General features: G+C 40.1%; 1 protein-coding gene across 6 annotated transcripts in view; it reads right to left on the minus strand.

The window, feature by feature from the left end:
- Positions 1 to 11971, minus strand: part of TCF12 (transcription factor 12) — a 180098-nt gene that overhangs the window by 41289 nt on the left and 126838 nt on the right. For all 6 annotated transcript variants that reach the window (XM_085303359.1, XM_085303358.1, XM_085303357.1 and 3 more), the window contains exon 7: positions 10871 to 10923. In XM_085303359.1, coding sequence (XP_085159485.1) covers positions 10871 to 10923 — 53 coding nt within the window. The remainder of the gene's footprint in view (positions 1 to 10870; positions 10924 to 11971) is intronic.

The raw sequence follows: 11971 nt of genomic DNA on the forward strand, positions 1-11971 counted from the left end.
CCGCGCAGCCCCCGCGCAGCCCCCGCGCAGCCCCCGCGCAGCCGCCCGCCCCGGGAAGAACAAAGGCGCCGCGCGCGCGGCTGCGCTAGCGGAAGCCCCGACGGCTCCGGCCGTCACACGCGTTCTCACTTTACCGAATCGCCCGAAATTTAACACGCATCGGCGTGAGCGTGGGTGAAAGCAGGAGCCCAGCTCCCCCTGCACATCCAACGCAGTTTTGTACAAAAAAGGCAAAGCCCAGCGCTCCCCTGTGCCTGCACAAGCAGCGCAGGGCGAGAGAAGGAAAACAAAACACGAGCGCTCCCCAAGACATCGCGCAGTGTGACAGAGGGCAACTTGCGGCGCAAAAACCCCTCRGTGCTCGCACCTCATCTGCGACCGCCAGGTCTTTCTCGCACTCGCTACCGCGCAGTGGCGTTAATCAACTCTGAGCGCCGCGGAACCGCGGTCTCCGCAGGAACCCGCTGGGCGCTTCACCGAGTTCCCAGCAGGTCGGATGCGGACGCCGATCCGGCCAAGAAGGGGTTAACGCAAAACGCCACTTCCCCACCTCCGCCCGCGGGGACCGCCAATGCCGAGCGCCGCCTGCCTCCTCCGCAGGCAAGGCTGCGGGAGCAGGAACACGGCGAAGTTCGCGGGGAGAGCCAGCAAGCCGCCCAAACTTGGGTCATTCTGCCAAGGCTTTGCGTGTCCTGCAAGTCTTTTAAACTAAGAMGTCTGAAAGAGTAACAGACTACAGTTAAATGTCAGGATCAGGCAAAACTCTTAGTGGGTCTTTTGTATAATGCCTGTCCTCAGGACACCGCTGCTGCACGGTCTGCAAGCATGCACAAGTACACACATCTGTAAGCGCACGCAGTTACGCATACTGACCCCAAAACATCCACGCTTTTGTCTTCAAACACTTTTTCAGTGAACTGTTCCAATCAATATGACATTTAAAACTACTGTTTCCAATGTCAGAGTATGCTGACAAAGATATCCTGATTTTTAAATGAATTGAAAAAAAATTGCATTTTTACTTCAAGTAAAGCTATACATCTAAAGCTGTTTATGCAGTGCCTTAAAAGCACGTGCTATCTGAACTGAACCATTTGCCAATACAAAAGACATAGCAGCAGCTGCAGAAAAGAATATCCCTGTACTTGAGACTATTAAAATGCCAGGCCTGCAGAGCGACTTGCGGCTTCCCTCTTCCCCTGGGGACCACAGAGACCCATTTCAGGCCCCGGAGAATCTGCGAGCAGCTTTGATTTGCGGCTAACAAGGCCCTGCCTTCCATCTTCTCACTAACACTCGGGAGTGCACAGATGAAAGGCAGCGCAACATCCTCAGACCCTTGCACGCGCCGCTTTGCATCGTAGGCTAGACTGAAACTCGTCACTTAGACTAGTGTATAACTTAGGGAGGAAAAAACTCTAAATACTGAAAAAAGTGCTTTCAGCTCATGAGAGCTGGCAAAATAAGAGAACGTTCTTTCTGAAATGATTCAAGCATGCAAGGGACTCAAATCATTAAAAATACTTCCACAATAACTAAATTCAGTTCTTTAAAGTTAGGATCACCATTCGTAATAGCTAGTGCACCTCCATGCACACGTGCTCAGTTTTCAAAATGGTTGTGCTTGGGATGAAGGGCAAGATCCAGTCCCCACTCAAACACTAGAGCAGCATGCAATTGTATTTAAAAAATTGCCTAAGTGTTAAAATACACAATGTGAAAACCTAACTGTACTACATAGTGTGTTTCCTTTTCTCCTCCTTACAGCAGTCTGCTCATTACGTACTTCTAAAGAGCAGCTGCAGTGAAAAATATATACATAACACTGACTGAGAATACTTACTAACAAAATTAGCTTTTATCTGTACAAGGAAATCATTGACGTTTACCATCATGCATGGTAATAAATCAAYTGACTGAACGAAGCCACTGCAAACGCTGTCTACATCTGTAGACAAACTATCCTAAAGACAGGTGCCTTCATAACGATTCGATAAACGAGTTTGCTCCTGAATTACTTCCCAACAAATCAAAAGGACATCAATTTCATTTCACCAAAAAGGAAATTAGTTGTCCTACCCTCAGTTCCATGAATGGGAATAACATCTTAGCGTACCATATTGCAAATTTATCATTGTATCTGCTTTACACAGACAGCACTAAAATACTATTTCTCACAGTACGTTAACGAAGTTTATTCAACTTACAGGATCAAGTCATAATTCCATCAAGCATATCAAACTTCACCCCACAGAAGGTTATTTTGACCAAAATGGATGAAAAATAGGTATAAGGCTGAATAATTTGAAAAACTGCACAAAAACTTAGCTGATGCTGTTGTTGCTAAAAACTCTGTATGTGCAGGAAGTGCTACCACATAATTATTCCAAATACTTCCAAAGCCCAAAGAAAATTTTTTGTTTTCTGGATGCAATTTCTTTTAATCCCCATTTAAGCTGAGCAACAGCTGCTCTGAAATTTGTTTTCTTATGAGAATCATGTTACAGTGAAATGAATCATAGCCAGATCAGTGATACTGTACTCAATACAGTTGTTTACTCCATTTTTCCTTGGTGACAAGTCAAGGGTTAATCTTATGACTCAGCCTGACAAAACAAGTCAGCTGGAGACGGCCAATTTTTTAAACTTGATTTCAGACAGACATGTCGTCAGCAGAGGAGCACTGAACTGATATGCACTTTGTAGCCTGAATTGTTTCCACTCATGACCCTGTAGTGTGTGTCCAAAACAATAAACTGCCTGTTTCACTAAGTATATAGATTATGAAATCTGATGCAAAGTGAAATACTGACCTAATTATAAACCAAACCACCTGTATAAGAATATTTTCAAAGATCATTTGCAGACTAGAGATCTTTCATATGAACTACATATTCACTCTAAAAACATAAGCTTTTATGTCAAATAAAATTTTGTCCAACTTGCCGGAACCACAAAACAAATACACAATAAGCATATATAACAAAACATACACCCTTTCTGAGATCATATAGACCACTGAAAATCATCTTCCTGCTGTGCCAGAAATACTTAGGCATGCTAGAAGCTCCACATCCAAGAGCTATCCCCAGCCAAATATATTCCACAATAAAATTAAAATATCACTATACTTTAACAAGCTTATTGCTTTTTTGTCATAGTTATTGCTGCAAACCGGTCTATTTGACCACAGCAAGGGGCAAAACCTTTACAATGAATTAGCTGCAACTAAAATTTAAAGTCCCTTTCCCACCAACAGCCGCTGTCACATGTTAGACAGGATACACAAGGGTCCCACGGAGAGTCTGCCTGCCCAAACCCTTCCGAAAACCGGTGCCTTACCGCACCCCAGCCCCGCTGCTGCCGGGGCGCCAGCTCTCCCCCCCTTGCAGCCCGGCTCCGGGGTGGCTCCCCGCTCCCCACGCCGGGAGGCGGCGGCGGCTGGGCCCTCCGCCCGCGCAAGCGCCCCGCGCCTCTCCGGCCGCAGCGGACAGGGGAACAGAGGTTGCACAAGCGATCCAGCTCTCACCAGTTTTAAGAAAACCAGGCCCCGAGCAGAGGAGCCGGGCCCCAGCGGCCGCCCCACTGGGATAACGGCGAGGACGGGGCCTACGGCACACGAGCTCGCACGAAACTGGTCCCACTGCAGAACCACCTGCTGCTCACTAAGAAACACACAGTAACTCGACTGAGCTACTTCTGTTGCAACAACTCTGAAGTAACTTCTAGGAGTGTTAGAAATCCCAACGTAATTTTTTGTTTTAGAGTAGGTTATGATGATTAACCAGAACGCGGGCAGAGCGAGGATGCGTTCGCRCAGCCACGAGCACACTCGCTTTCAGGCCTTAGGAGTCGGATCTAGCTGCTCGGAGCAGAAAACAGAGTGTTTACTGCACAGTCCTTTATTTACTCCCCCAGTTACATAAATGTTATTTTTCTCAAAGCCCTGAAAGTATTTCCTTCCACTGTCACCCAGCCACTAAGTAAACTGCCCAGTTAAAAGACGCACCAGATGAGCTTTATGGCAGGCAATTTTAAACAACCAAGTAAATTTTTACAGGAAAAAYAAAAGATCACAAAATCCACAGGAAGTATGAAGCAAACTAGTTAGCTCATCTGTGTCACAGGTAGCAGTTTGGTAGCCTGAGTGTGATTAGTATCAAATGCCATCTGTTGTTTTTACCTGTCAATAAGTTGAGGGTCTTTTTTAATACAAATTTCCAGTCACATATGACAGGTTCAAATGAATAAAAATATACTCAGTTTATTTAACAGGATATATAACTAGCTACTACCAAGCTAGTAGAAAGCAGTTTTCCAAATAAYACTGAATTTTAGTTGATTGCATTTTTACACAGAAGTTTTGCTGGAATGGAAAAATGAGGAAAAAGGGGGGRRRRRAAGGTAGCATTGTCCACCATCTTCCGAATCAAACCCCAAACTATTTACTTGAAGAAATTTTTAAATTTGTTTCAAAATTTTTCAAATACCACTTTGATAGGTAACACATGATAGGTTTCATTATTGTGCTGAAAATATTAAGTACTTATTTCYTTTTTTGAAAACCCCTATAGGAAACTCTTAACTAAAAAGTAAATATGTTTGCTATCCTGAGAAAATAACTTACTCCACTAGAAGCCCAATAATCACCAACTTTAAACATGATAAAAACCTGGTCAATATGAAAATGTGATTAGACTTTAAGAGAACTTTACAGCTTTCTGAAATGATTGTTCCTGTTTGTGAAACTTGTAAAAGAGAACTTGAACTACGAATYTTTTCACATCAACTCAACATGGCCAAGAAAATTTATTTGCAAAATTAGAACGTGATTGAGGGGTCCCTCTGCTGGTCCAACTTTAGTATCATTTAACTTTTATTTCTGTACTGAAGTACAGCATATTTTGCACTTCTTGTCTCTCTAAACTGGTTAACATGCAGCTACAGCTGCATTTATATCATCTCCCTGTAGATGGCTCCATAGTCAAAATCTGCATCCGCACACACACTTTTTGAATTTATTAAATAATTCAGCCTCAGACAAGCTTTAGAAGACTGTATTTCAAAATGCAGGTAGTTAGTCGTGCCTCCACATACATTTTCTCTGCATTTCCCCCTTTCTTTTGTACTCCAACTTGCTGCTTGGAAAAACTCTGTTGCAAATGAAGCTGAAAGATTGWTCAAAAGCAAAACAAGCAATCCTTCTGCTATCCACAGTTAGGAATCCAGCTGGTATTTTCCTGTGTCTAAATCCTGTAACTAAATTCCCAAGATTGCACAGCCTGTTTTCTTTACAAGTTTTGACTTCCCAACTAATTAAGTGACACTAAAACAATATATAATTTAATTCAATTTGTGTGTGTAAATTAACATCATCATCTGCAATTCTTTTTGAAGATGCAGTGCTTTATTTTCAGCACTATTCCTTAAATATATAAATATGTATATATGTACATAATTTTTATATTGCCTCTGATGCCAGAGTGCACAGTCAGAGCCAAAGCAACCTGTCCAGCATTTGTACYGATCAAGCACCTGCAAGGAAGCAGCTCCGTTGAACAGGACAACACACGCAGAAGCCTAACAGGACGCTGCTGCTCGCTTCCCCAGCTGACTTCAGGGATTCCAAAAACCTTCCCACCAAGACCACAAGCACTACCAAGCAAAAGATACTACAAAACAGTCTTCAAAAAAGCTGTTATCCTTATCTACTGTTACAAAACACCACATTAATTTATGGTAACGGATGCACTATCTTTGAGGTGAAGTAGTAGTTGCTGTAGTTCCRTATAAATTCTCTGTAAAATTACACAAACTGCAATTTATTCATATTTTTTCAGAYAGCAATTTTAGAGCTATGTATAGATTTAAGATTCTTCTATACAGATCTCCACTCAAATGATGAGCATCTAACATGCTCACTTTGGTATGCCGAGAAAGCTTAAAAACAAGTAACATTAATGTTATTAACTCTAACAGAACTTGCCATGAATTACTTAGCAGTTTAATGATAGCTGAACACTTTTCACTTCTCTTCTATAGCAAAGATGATGAGATGTYATAATCTGAAGTTACTGCTGTTTTCAGATCAATTTCAAATAAAGCCAAAACTGRAAAGAATTACAATAATATAACCAGAAGACCAGGTCCTAAAGAWATGAGTTAAGAAACTGCTTGATAATGGAAACAATCATTGCTTAGAAGACTGTAAAGTCTCAAAAATTACTTAATTTGTAACAAGACTTAAGGCTTGGTTTTGTACATTTGCTTGTTGCTCCACCTCCGGATGAGGAGCAAGCGCCTTCGCTGAAGACACTGCCTTTTGAATCAGGCCACAGAATAAGGATAGAGTAGAGCAGCAGAAGTTGGAAGAGGAGACTGAATCACAACCCAAAAACCACAAGGTCTGTGTTACGTTGTCCATACAGATTTTGTTTGCCTGCTTTCATTATTTAAAATTGTCTTACAAAACACAGSACAGTATCAAAGACAAGGGGCAGGTGAGCTACTACTGTCTTTGCAAGCGTGAAGACATGAATGCTAGTTGGAGAGTATCGCTTGACTGCCCGAGGCAGTTCAAAACAGCTCCGAACAAACGCTCAGCACTGCCTTTCATATTTTGACACCACTGCCAGCGAATGGAAAGAGTCCTGAGGAAACAACTGAAACAAATCTCACAAAAAAACCCCACCACAAAGTCAGTTAAGCACCACAGAACGAGACTATCCAGAAAGCTCCCAAGGTTTCATTCGGACGCGCGTTTCTGAGGAGAACCACAGACTTCGTCAGATTACTCTGCGAACGCGGCTTTACACCAGGCTATTTCAACACACATCCAACTTTCTACTACGGAGGATAATCCTCTAAAGAAAGTCTGCTCACCTTGGTGAATGTTATATTATTTTTAATACAACCTAACTATTAACGTATCAAAAACTGGGCTTCAGATGAATAYMCTGAAGTCTGGATCATTTCCCACACACACACACGCACACWTCAAATAATCTCCCCTTGCTGCTTGGGGAAGGGCGGAGGAAGGAGGGAGCATGGAAGATCCATTACTCTCCTTCTGATCCCTTCAGGCCCCATTGGTATCTTAAGATCTCTCAATACATTTCCCAAGCTCACTCTTTAAAAACTAATGTGCTACAAAAAAATGCCTATAGTATTTAGGAGATAATTCTGTGCATGCAAACCAACTTTTTACCAGCTTCTGTTAGTAAAGAATTCCTGCAATAAATTAGCATGCGCACGCACATGCACACACACACCTAAAATATATATGCATACTGTAGAGGGTGATAKATGGGTAACATCTATAATCAATAAGTTATCTTAAATGTATTGCTAATTTCTATTAAGTTTGAATTTAGAAACAGATCTCTGCAACTGGAAAGTGTTCATTTGACAATCTCCTAGCAAATAACTGGCAATCAAAAGCTGAACATTAACTGATAGCTTCAAGTGCTATGGAAACTCTAAAATATTCTGCATCTCAAAATAGTTATTAGAAATGGCACTACACAGAAAACAAATAGGTATTTGTGCCTGTGCGCCACAACTGATTTTCTGTCATAGGCATCAACACAGCATGTATTTCGGGTTATTTCTTAGTTGATACGAGGCCAATTAAATGACAAAAGAATGATCACAGACATTTGCAGGATTTCTCTTGGAGTGATTACTGCATGCTAGCTATTGGTTATGGTGCTAATCATAAATAGTCCGTACGGGATATTTTCGGGTGCACAGGCAGGAAGCGCGCGCGCCGCGTTGGCGCTCCGGGGACGCCCGCAAGGAGCCTGCGGGCTCCCGGCGCGCTCTCCGCTGAGCCCTGCTCCTCTCCCTTCTCCCGCTGCAGACGGAGCCGCTCTCCAGAAACACCGGCCCTACGCTCTGCACAGTTTGTGCTTTACCGATTACGTACTGATTTCAAGTCACACGATGTYATTGCTGTTTCTTGGCTCAGTTAGGGTAACTTCCACAATCAGAGAAATTCTCAGAAATAACACAGGAGCTTCGAATCGCTGAAGAAAATGTAGCTGTCACTACACAGGATTTTTTTCCTCTGCTACTGTAGTATAAACTGCACATAGATATCCTTTCGTTCAATCAAGCCTCGCTCAAGTTAACAGTAAGAAGAAATAAACAGTAGATGCTTAGTTTTTTTCCTCCCTACAAAGCTTTAGATTTAGTAGTTTGGTTACAATTTAACATAAATGCTTGCATGTTAACATTTAAAAGCTTTGGGGGGCAATGACTTGCCTCTTAGACAACTTAAGTTAGGAGAACCTAATACATTTGCCTGGAGCATTTAAAAAAAAAAAAAAAAATAGAGCAAAAGCACAAGTTTAGATTTCCAGTTGCATTTTGAAAATAACTGAGGAATTTGTTAACATTTTTCTTCATAACTATTTTTATTTTAGGCCCTACAAAAGCAGAAGGGGAAAGGTAATATCAAAACAAGCAATTTTTGAAAATATCATACACATCCAAGAGAAAAAGATACACACTGGAGGAAGACTTTTTTAAAATCCTTATTCTTAAAAAATATGTACATTGTAAATTACAATTACYTAAGAAATATCAATTGATATGGGAGCCCTATACTAAAACAAAATATTGCAAAAAACTTTCAGGAAGAAATGATTTTTTTTTAAATCAGATTTGTATGTTATTTAACATTCATTATCTTTCTTGTGGCTTTCTATGTTACAATTAAACCAGCCAGATCGATTTTTAATCTTTGCCATAATACAAACTGATTTTTTTTAATCAAGCTATTTTAAAAATAAGAAAACACTTAAAATTTTATCTGCTTATTTTAAATTTCCCAGAATACTCAGTAATTTTTAGTTTTGTATTACTTTCCAAACAGAGCACATCTCTCATGACTTTTTTTTTTTTTGTAATCTCTCATATCACTTCAAGGCTATASTCAGGACTGAAAGCATTTAAATGTAGAGAAACAGTACTTTACAAATGCGTCATAACAATCATTGATTATTCACAGTAACAGCACTTTATTGCTGAGATTGGAACAGCGTTTAATAAAAAAATTTAATCAGCATTTTGTTGTCCTCACTCTTCATTCAGAAGAATAATTAAATGTAAAACATTAGAAAAATACTGCTTCTTAAAATTAATGCCTAGTAAGAGAAATGAGATAAATTTTTCATTTACTAAAACGATCCCTTTACCTGGCTAATGCTACTAAATATTAAAGATGTAAYGTAAGTTTTATTACTCTCCTAGAATTACAGTAATAAATTACATGAAAATTGCACTGCTATGTGTTTCAGCTTCTCTGACATTTTAAATATATTTTTGTTAATCTAGCAGAAATCATCTGCTAGTCTGCGAAGCCACCCTACATAACACACAACTGTTAAAATGCAAATTGCAAACTATTTTTAGCTACTGCTGAAGGGTGGAAAAAAAGAAAGAAAAAGAAGAAGAAGAAGAATATTCCTGGCCTCGGGAATAATGATTTGAGGCTTTGTGTTCATTTTGTTTATCAAGCAGCTATTCAGCCTCTAGTGGGGCCCAAGTGCTTATGCAAGCAAAAGCTTTTAAGAGTGCCTGCAGCTGCAGTCCTGGCTTCCAGGTAGGCTGCAGGTTCAGAGCACAGCTGCCCCGGGCTATCTATACACTATCGCAGCTCCATCTGGAAGTATGGTTAAAACAGGATTTCAGATTCAGGTTTCTGTGCATCTCGCAGGGAGCAGGGGGAGGGCGAGGGGAAAGAGAGGGAGGAGAGAAGGGGGGAGATGCAAGGACTAGGAGACACCATCCATACTTCAGGCTTGATACAGAATAAAAAGATCAGACCCATTTTGCTCCCACTACATTACAGTTGCCTGCGCAGTACGCTCTATTCAGCCTATCCGGCTTTGAGTTATGACTCATCCAAGTGCACCTGCGCCCATGTGTTAAGTACTGCCAAATAAAAGCCCAACATCCATTTACACAACAAAGAGATGTACCCCGCAAGGCAGCAGCGCTTCCCCCTCCCCGCCGCTTTGCTCTGCTCTGCGCTGGGAGAAAAATAATTCTGTCCTTCACTTCGCTGGGGATTTTACACTTCACGTAGATTTTTAAATGTAGATTCATTTATAAACAATTTTCTTCCTTTTAAGAATAAAGCATATTTAATACCACAAAACACCCCTATAGCATTAGATTATCACAGCCATTAATGATTTTTCCACCAAAACCCTTCCAACCTTTTTCATCAAAGCCCTTTATTCTCGAAGGATAAATTTTCAAGCAAAGAGGGATCAACAAACTAGTTGCTTGAAAGCTTTCCTGATGCTAGGCTGAAGTTAGGAAAGGCTTAATGAAGGCTTTAAAATCCACCAGGGCTTCACAATGAACATCTGACTCAGTGATTTATGCATATTAATAACCTCAGTCCTACTGAGGCAAGCTGAGCTGTACATGTCCTCCGAATCTTAATGTCTTCAGCTCCACTGGGATTATTACAAATGTAAATTTCTAAGATTCTCAGCTATTAATCTCTGTCTGTCCTCCTGTTCAGCAACATAATGACTAATTAAACATCAAAAGACCTGTACAGGAGATCTTCTTTGACAGCTCCTGGCCCAGCTCTCTTCCCAAGAGAGGAATTCAAATGACAGGGACAAGTGGGTAGGAGTATATGAGCAAGCTACAAATCACTGCTATGAAATCTGAAAATTACACATCCAATGTGTGTTTAGTCCTCAGGAACCACTCCCAATTACCTGGCTAGCTCTTCGTGTCCAGCAGATAGCCCTCCTAACAGTAAGTTAAATGGTTTGTATGTCAGGTAAGCACAGCATAGTTTGAGCCTAATTTGCTTACTACAAGTAAAAATTTTAGTACTTACAGAAGAAGGCAAACCGGGGGGCACCTTTCTTACTTTCTTTGTCTGTAAAGGATCTGCACACAGAAAAACAACACATTTCATCAAGCATGCTGTCTTACAGATGAAAAAGGATGAACAGCTACCCTACACTGTTATTTTCTCTCCACAATGGATTTCCTGTATTCTGATTTCATACATTTTTTTTTGTTCTGCACCAACGAAATTTGCCTTTAACCTCAGTACAAGTAGGTGTTTAAATATGTAACTCACCTACRTCCTGTCTAAAATAAAGCTTTGTTAAATAATTACTTTTGATTCTTTCCATAAGGGAAACAGTTATTCCTAAGAACACTAACACTGCAGGGAACACTGATGCCACTACACATTCACTAAGAAACACAGATTTTGAGATATATAAGGAGGAAAGGGGAATGATTATTGACAGAGATGCTTTCCCTTTCTGCAGTTTAGAGTAAACGTAGAACTATCAAGGACAAATTTATGACATACTAAAATCTGATTTATACTCTAAAATTCTACACAGTTTAGGCAATACAAAAGCTACAAATAATAGCAAATCCATTTTTGGATTTTGATAATTTCTTTTACTTTTCATAAAGTCACAGTCAAGTCATAAAGATAATACAACTCAATTTTTCATGTAATAGTAAAGTTAGAAATATGATACCTGCTTCTTTCTACCAATAACTACCTTCACATCACAAAAATAGGCAGCCAGTATCACTACTTAAATCAAAAATCTTAACTAGTTTAGTTGTCTTCCAATAAAATCCATCTGGATAGCATGCATGCAAATTAGGAGTTAGCTAATGTTCTGGAGACCAATAAGTATCTGGCAATATTATCATTTCTACAGTTGACTGAGTCTTCAATTAAAATACAGAACTTTTATTTTTCCATTTTTGTTCAGAATGTATAATCACAATTTGAGTATAAGATATGACAAGATGAAAATTAATTACTCCTTCCCCTGTGCAATAAAGGCAAGAAACTGCAGGTAAAGATATCCTCTGGAAATCTTTACTCTGTTCATTCCATATGATATGTTTGAATAGAAAATAAAAGGCTTTTTTTTTTTTTTTTTTTTTTTTTTTTGATTTT

The sequence above is a fragment of the Rhea americana genome, unplaced genomic scaffold (genome assembly GCF_003343005.1).
Source record: "Rhea americana isolate MKP2758 unplaced genomic scaffold, rheAme1 scaffold_2, whole genome shotgun sequence".
In the NCBI taxonomy this organism is placed as follows: Eukaryota; Metazoa; Chordata; class Aves; order Rheiformes; family Rheidae; genus Rhea; species Rhea americana.